This window comes from Tarenaya hassleriana, unplaced genomic scaffold (assembly GCF_000463585.1).
Source record: "Tarenaya hassleriana unplaced genomic scaffold, ASM46358v1 Cleome7, whole genome shotgun sequence".
Lineage (NCBI taxonomy): Eukaryota > Viridiplantae > Streptophyta > Magnoliopsida > Brassicales > Cleomaceae > Tarenaya > Tarenaya hassleriana.
In genome coordinates this window covers 2,590,276-2,597,351 of record NW_010969548.1, presented here as the reverse complement: position 1 = coordinate 2,597,351, position 7,076 = coordinate 2,590,276, and the positions used below count along the sequence as shown (strand labels likewise).

Genomic DNA, 7,076 nt, shown 5'->3' with positions numbered 1-7,076 from the left:
TCAGCAGGACAATAACAATTTGATCCTTGTCCTCCTCTCTATTTTGTAGCTGTTTGCAAGTAGATTAAGCCCGGTTATTTTCTTCAAAGCAATCTTTAGCTCAGGAGCATATTTGTCATGGTAAAGGCCGCATGATGACTTACCAAATATTCAATCAACTGAACAAACTGGCCATATAGATCAGGCAGAGCACTCAAGTTTAATTCAGTTATCAGTGTTTCCTTCTCCATATGTTCATCAATTTTGGAGAAAATATCGTTTATGACCCTGTTACACCACAAAACTTTAGACAAGGATAATATATTTCCTCGACTGAAACAGAACATAAACTTGCAAAGAAAATTCTACACTTACTGTCGTTCTCGTTCCCCAAGAACCAAAAAGTTTATGATGTTCTTAAAAGAAGCGTAGCACTCTCTAACTGCACAGCTCATGTAACTGTCAACGGTCAGTCTCTTTTTCAGCTCACGGTCTTTCCCATTGCTGTCTTTTGCCATATCCAAAGCTATTGGAATCTACAGAGCGTAAACATGTGTAAGTAAAAAATATAAACAGAAAACAGACTATTTAACATCGGCCATAGTGAAAAGACAGTCTCTACCTTACTAGCAAGTAGAAACGGTGGCCAGCGGATAAGATCCAAATCAGGGTCAGCCCAATATGGCACGAGAAGGAGTTCCATTTCCCTGCAGACTAACCAACATTATCACCGAAGTCTTTGGCAACTAAAAGGATTTAGCTCTCATTCACAGAATGAAAAAAAGGATGAACAACTCAAAACCAGATTTCACCTATGGCTAATCAAATCTTCTTCCCGGAAGCTACTGATCACTTTGTTCCACATCTGAGCAAACCGGGCCGCTTCCTTATCTTTACTAGATGGGATCTGAAGTTACCAACATATATAAAAGTCTTGAAATAGAGTTCTATTCAAGAGGGAATAATATGGAGAAAATATTTGTACTGACCATATGAATGTATCTTATATTTCAGCTACAGAGAAGTAAACAAACCTGATCAAACTTGCGAGAGAATGTTGCCTTAAATCCCTTTTTCTTCATCTTCTCATTCTTCTCAAGCGGAACCAAACAGGCATTAAAAGCCCCAGGTAAGGACTGAAATCTAGACCTCAACATTCCAAGAGTTCGGATCTGAAAGTGAAACAAACTTCTTTTCAGAGATGTGAAAGCATGCAAAGAATCCCTTATGAAAGCAAATATGCTTATTTCTTTCGAAAGCATCCATAGATACAGGAAATGTAAGTGTGAACCTCTCCAAGACGACGGAAAGCTCCAGTGAAACCTCCAACCAGAGTTGAAAAAATAGCGTACCATATTTGGTTGTCCATGAAATAGACCTGCCCAGAACGGTCAGCATATAAGAAGGAAGACGGCCATTAAAAAAAAAAGGAAATTTGGGAAAATAAGAACATGTGCAATCTCACAAGAATAATAGGCGCCCAGATCGCAATCACGACACCAATATTGCTCTTGGCTGCAAAAGCAAAAGATGATCAAATGTTTTAAGAAAAGAAAAAGGCAACTAAAAGAACACGCTAACATTGTCAACTGTCAAATATTACCATGAGGGAAAAACTCATGCCAGCGGTAGACGGATATATGAACTCGCATAATATCTTTGGTTGGGCGTATAAGGGGCTTAATCTGCATTGAAGATTGAAAAGATGAGAATATATATATAGGAACTGATATGAATGCACTATATTTCTCAGTGCAACTTACCATAGACTGTTATGCTTTCTAGTTGTTATAAAAGCTTATCATAAATCATAATCAATCTTGATGTGACGAGAGAACTATGGACTAAAGATAGGAAATTACCTCAGCATAATAACTGAAGGCCAGCTTTGAGATTAACAGGGTAATCCAGAACATTGTGTACCTAGAAGATAGTGGAGCATTCCATCAGGCTGTATATAAAGACTTGCAAACATTTCAACCTTATCATATTTGTTTTACTCTTACATGAGAAGTGACACAGTGCTCTCATGCATTCCCCTCCCTATATAAAGCCGAGGCTGTACCATGCCACCAAGAAACAAGATCGGCAAGTCAAATGCATGTTTACATTCTCACATTTTATTAAGATACAACATATAGATAAGAAGACCTTCATCGTGTTTTGCTTACCTGAGACCACCACATCACCAGCATAACAATATTATAGTCAGACCTTTCAAGAAAGCGTCGGATGAATGGAAACAAAAACAGAACCGCAGAAAGCATGTTGGGGGCTAAGTAGATAAGAACAGCCAGAATGAAGAGAGAAGGTGAACTACCGCTGTTCCCTCCAAACCAATTCTTTATTGTCTGTCCAAATCCAGAAGGGTTTTTCCAGCTGTATGCATAAGTTACTGGCATTATTACTACCCATGCTGCTGCTGATACTGCCTTCAAGATGTATCTGAGTTTCACATAAATTGACATGCTATGTCTTGCCTTCCAACTGAGAACTAGGTCCAGGACAGCTGAAAATTGGAGAGGAAAAAGTCAGAGAAAGTGATGGGAAATCGCCACGGGAAAACTTTCATCACAGACCAAGCTACATCATTCTCCTGTAAGATTAAACCTTGTTGATTGGTCAATGCAGTAGTCACATATGTCAACTTATACGTACAAAAAACCCAACAATACTCGATCACATTGGATATAAAATTGCTATGTACTAAAGGAAAGAGAATGTTTTCCAAGTCATGTTTAGCTCTCTGTGTATGTGTTAAAAGTAGGAAAATTGCTTCACCAACCACCCCGATGTCATGTATGAAACATTTTCATATTGAACTAGTTATAAAATGAGCATTGCATTGATATCAATATTGCAACAAGCACAGATTGCATGTAAAAACCCTGCTCAATGAGTTCTGAGGATGACATCTGTGGAGTAAGATGCGATCCAAAATATTCTTACAGAAATATTGAGGTGGGTTTGGAATAATAACTATAAAAAAAAGTACACAATACACAAGAAAAGTGAATGGATTAAAAGAAACAGAGCTACAAATGAATAAGTTCCCTTGAAGATGTTAAGATAAAAGGAAGCAGGAAAATTGATTCAATTATTCAATTGATTGTTCATAAGCCAAAAGTTGATGACATTAATTGGTGTATCATCACCTTGTGCAAGCTTCAATATAGCTGCAGTAATGAAGATGCTCAAGACCTTGAGGAAAACATCACCCTGAAAGATGCCGCTCAACTCTCCAGATCCATTCCATGCAATAATGATCATTGCCTAAATAGAATATAATTTGTCAAATAAGTAGGCAGGTTAAGAAAGTACTAAATTGAAAAGAATAAATAAAGTACAAGATTAGCATACCTGTAAGCACAGGATGTAGAAACTCCACATTCTATCAAAACTTCTAAATATGTGCCAGAAGGAGCGTATTTCAACAAAATTGATTTTCCCAATCGTTTTATCTCCTCTAACTGGTTTCTTCTGCAGTATTATGCACATTAACCAATGAGATATAGATACACAAACTTGAAGCAATTCTCTGGAATACAAAAGTTACTATGTGAGGCATAAACGAACATGTCTTTCTAGTAACTACAAGACAGAATGAGTATGCAAAGCTAAGGCAAAATATAAAATGAATACAAGAACTTGACATATATATGATCCATAGACAAAATAATTTTTTTTGGTTTGGTTAAGACACAAACAAGAAAACAAGCGACATCCATCCATTGGTTTCTCTGAACCATACCTCATCTTTGTCAACTCGAAACGTTTCAGCTGGCTGACAAAAGAAATCAGCGTCAGCTCGCATAGGCCATCCTAGGCGAAAACATCGAACTGACCTGCAAATTTTCAGGTAAACCAAGTTCAGATCTTGAACAATTCTGAAGCGTACCATGATGTTCCAATAGGTTATAATGTGGCCATCCGCGTATTTTACCAAAAGTATTCATTCAAGTCATCATAGTTTCTCCACTGAGAATGCTTTGACTTTCCTCCTCTACTCCGTTTTGCTTCCTGCAGTGCATAAAGGTGATAATGACAAGAGGAAAAGATAGGAAGAAAACTAAAAGATGCCAAGATGGTCAGAGCCTGAAAAACCAAAAGCAAGCAACCTTTGCTATTGTCTGGTAGATTGGAGTCACTATTTTCTGCAGGAAAGCCTCATCTTCACCACCATATGCTGGCTTTATACGCTCCCCAGTCATTGGACTTACACTCCCAGCCAGCATCCCATACAACTCGAATGCCATCTGATAAGTTGTGGAAATCCATGTTATGATAATCAAATAATTGAAATTAGAAGCAAGTAGAAGAGATTCCAAAATGACATGTGAATGATCAGGACATTGCAGAAAAGAAAAAACATCTAAACAAGATAAAACTGAAATAGACAGTTCTGCCGATCTCGCAGCACATTTCATGTTGTCCTTCTAACAAGAATTCAACCAGAAGCACATCAGTCTTGTTCTTTCTTCTCAACATTCTGTTTTGAATTCTCTTCTGTTCTCATTACTCAGTTTTGCAGATCTCTTGAATCAGACAAGCATATCTGAAATATTGTCACATACTTCCTCTATACTTAAAATGCAATATTTCAAAAATAGTAGGGGAGAATTTGAATCTATACGTGGTGATATATAAAACAAAGGCATTCTGGCATGAATCTCAGATTTGCAGCTTCTCCCCATATCAAAAGGTATAGTCCCATGTATAGCAACTTCCGCTGCTGTACTTCTTGTTGGATAGTTGGCAACCTGCCGATGATGAAAAGGAGTAATTAAATACGCAGTAAAAAAAAAAGCATATAAAATACAGAATATATACACAAGCCAATAGATTGGGATAAATGATAAAGGAAAATCCTTTGTATGTTTTACGGGTACGATCCTTACCAAAGGCTGCTTTTCCTACCCAAATACTTGCACCACTTCTTGTAGTTCTTGAAAAGTTTCTTCATCACTATAGTCAAGGCACGATCATCCAACTAACACAAAAGATAGGAGTTAGTGCACATACAACGGACAAGACACGATGAATAAATATGCGATCATGTTAAATCTACCTTTGGTTGTGCATCAGGTTTTGGAAATTGTCGAATGTGGACATTAGCAAGCAACAAAATCAAGTGTTCTCTTTGATTTGCAACACTATCTTTCTGCAGGTTACAGGCTGGATCACAATCAGCTCAGACAAAATTTTAATCAAGTAAAAAAGACGAGTAAATTGCTAACATCACCTGAAAACCAAACATAGCTTGAAGCCAGTCTAGTATGTCTTCATCCAGTTTCTTTTTGTGATTTGCCGGCCATGGTAAGCCCCTGGTATTGCGGAGTGCAGCTACAGCAGCTTGTATCTGACAAAAATCAGATGCAATACGATATTTCATCTGAACGAACAATCAAGAAGAAACCAGAAAGTCAATGGAGTAGCTGAATAACCTCAGGGAATCTCATTATGGCCTGATTCTGACTGTCAGGATCGAGAGGAAGAATATTATACGGAACATAGATCTGGGTTTTCTCTGCCACCTCAGTGTGAGCTTCCAAAATCTACAACACATCATGAAAGTATCAAGATGCTTCCAAGAAGTATGATTAGAGACTCACATAACAATAGAATCAAAGGGTAAATACTACAAGAAAATATTTATGATCAGTGAGCTATAATCTGAACCTCGTCAGCGACTTCCACATCTTCCGTCTGATTAACAGCCTTCAAGACTTCAAAGAGAACAGCAGCAGTTTGATATGCCTTAGTAAGTTGAGCACTGAAAACAAAATAATGCTATGTGAATGAAAAAAAAAAACAGAAGATTTATTGTACTGAAGACAAAACCACAAATATGAACAAATAATTCCTTCAAAGACAAACCGGTCAGCCTTATCAGCAGCACTCTGCAGAGCTTGGATGTATTTCTTGTAGTAATGTTGATAGAAACTTTGCATTTCACGGGCATCACTCTTTTGCCTTCCTGCCAGTGTTGTTTCATTCTCCTGGAGAGTTATCACAAAGAGGATGAATCGATAGAGGAGAGCAACACAGAATCTCCCATCAAACTTTTTACATGTAGTACATCAGAGGATCATAAAGAAGCTCAAGCTAGACAATGAAAACAAAATTCTACCCTTTCTAATCGTTGAAGAAGAGCAGTCTTAAACTGTCGAACACCACGTCCACTAGATGTTGGATCTAGCCTGTGTGCTTTCTCAAACGCATAAAACCGACCTGGTTGCAGCATCAACGTTTTTATCAAAACATTTCAGATGAACACTAAACTGTACCCGCAAAAATTTCAAAACGGGCAATCCGCAATGACCACCAAGCACTTGTGAAATGGTTCCAACTCACATAAGTAAGCAACTCGTGGGTTGCTGGCCTCTACTTCATTAGCCACGCGAAGGATAGGAGCAATCTCTACCAGAGAAGATGGCACAACCTCACTGTCAAGCATGGCCTCTCCAAGACTTCCAGCAGTATGAGTCCGCTGAATCCGCCTCTGCGGGGGAGGTGGATCCATTCCCCTTCTTTGAGACATCTTTCCAGAGTTTCCAGCAATTAATCTAAGCTACTGAGTTAACCTGTTTGTCCAAGAATAACTAGTAAGTCAAACAGACAAACGAATCTAAGAAACATGTCAAACGATAAAGTAAAAAACATAAACTAAAATGAGGAGAAGGAAAGGAAAATCAAACTCTAATCTGAAACACCGAAATGGTATATAACCAGTGACGAGGCAGCACATGAAGATATGTCCAAAACGTTCCCTTTTTCAGAGAAAATTAGAAACGCAAGCTAAAAACAGTAGCAGAAGAAGTAAAAGTAATCACGAAACCTCGCCCCCACCGTCGAGAACCTTAATCCCGAAAAGGCTTCAGCTTTCAGAATCAGAGACCATCTCCCATCAAATTCAAACCCTAAAAATCAATAATTGAGCTTCTTTCTAAATCTCTGACACAGACGCACGAGACGAAACGTGTGCCCTCTCCAGTGGTCGAGTGAAAACCCAAGTCAAAATTTTGAATTTAGGTTTTCGATAAGTCCAGCAAACCCATGAAACAACTCGTTTTCTCGGAGTCCAAACAAGGGAAAGA

At 38.2% G+C, this 7,076-nt stretch overlaps 1 protein-coding gene across 2 annotated transcripts in view; it reads right to left on the bottom strand.

Moving 5' to 3' along the window:
- LOC104800947 (callose synthase 1) overlaps positions 1-7,076 on the bottom strand; it is a 13,819-nt gene that overhangs the window by 6,196 nt on the left and 547 nt on the right. For both annotated transcript variants that reach the window (XM_010523970.2, XM_010523969.2), the window contains exons 2-27: positions 6,334-6,563; positions 6,110-6,210; positions 5,857-5,978; positions 5,659-5,752; positions 5,424-5,534; positions 5,222-5,338; positions 5,048-5,140; positions 4,878-4,969; positions 4,613-4,739; positions 4,098-4,235; positions 3,923-3,999; positions 3,731-3,824; positions 3,340-3,459; positions 3,135-3,252; positions 2,151-2,488; positions 1,986-2,038; positions 1,842-1,902; positions 1,583-1,664; positions 1,445-1,494; positions 1,271-1,357; positions 1,014-1,151; positions 792-886; positions 602-686; positions 355-515; positions 144-267; positions 8-49 (exon numbers count right to left, since the gene is read on the bottom strand). In XM_010523970.2, the coding sequence (XP_010522272.1) occupies positions 8-49; positions 144-267; positions 355-515; positions 602-686; positions 792-886; positions 1,014-1,151; positions 1,271-1,357; positions 1,445-1,494; positions 1,583-1,664; positions 1,842-1,902; positions 1,986-2,038; positions 2,151-2,488; positions 3,135-3,252; positions 3,340-3,459; positions 3,731-3,824; positions 3,923-3,999; positions 4,098-4,235; positions 4,613-4,739; positions 4,878-4,969; positions 5,048-5,140; positions 5,222-5,338; positions 5,424-5,534; positions 5,659-5,752; positions 5,857-5,978; positions 6,110-6,210; positions 6,334-6,520 (2,907 nt within the window). In that variant the 5' untranslated portion in view covers positions 6,521-6,563. The remainder of the gene's footprint in view (positions 1-7; positions 50-143; positions 268-354; positions 516-601; positions 687-791; positions 887-1,013; positions 1,152-1,270; positions 1,358-1,444; positions 1,495-1,582; positions 1,665-1,841; positions 1,903-1,985; positions 2,039-2,150; positions 2,489-3,134; positions 3,253-3,339; positions 3,460-3,730; positions 3,825-3,922; positions 4,000-4,097; positions 4,236-4,612; positions 4,740-4,877; positions 4,970-5,047; positions 5,141-5,221; positions 5,339-5,423; positions 5,535-5,658; positions 5,753-5,856; positions 5,979-6,109; positions 6,211-6,333; positions 6,564-7,076) is intronic.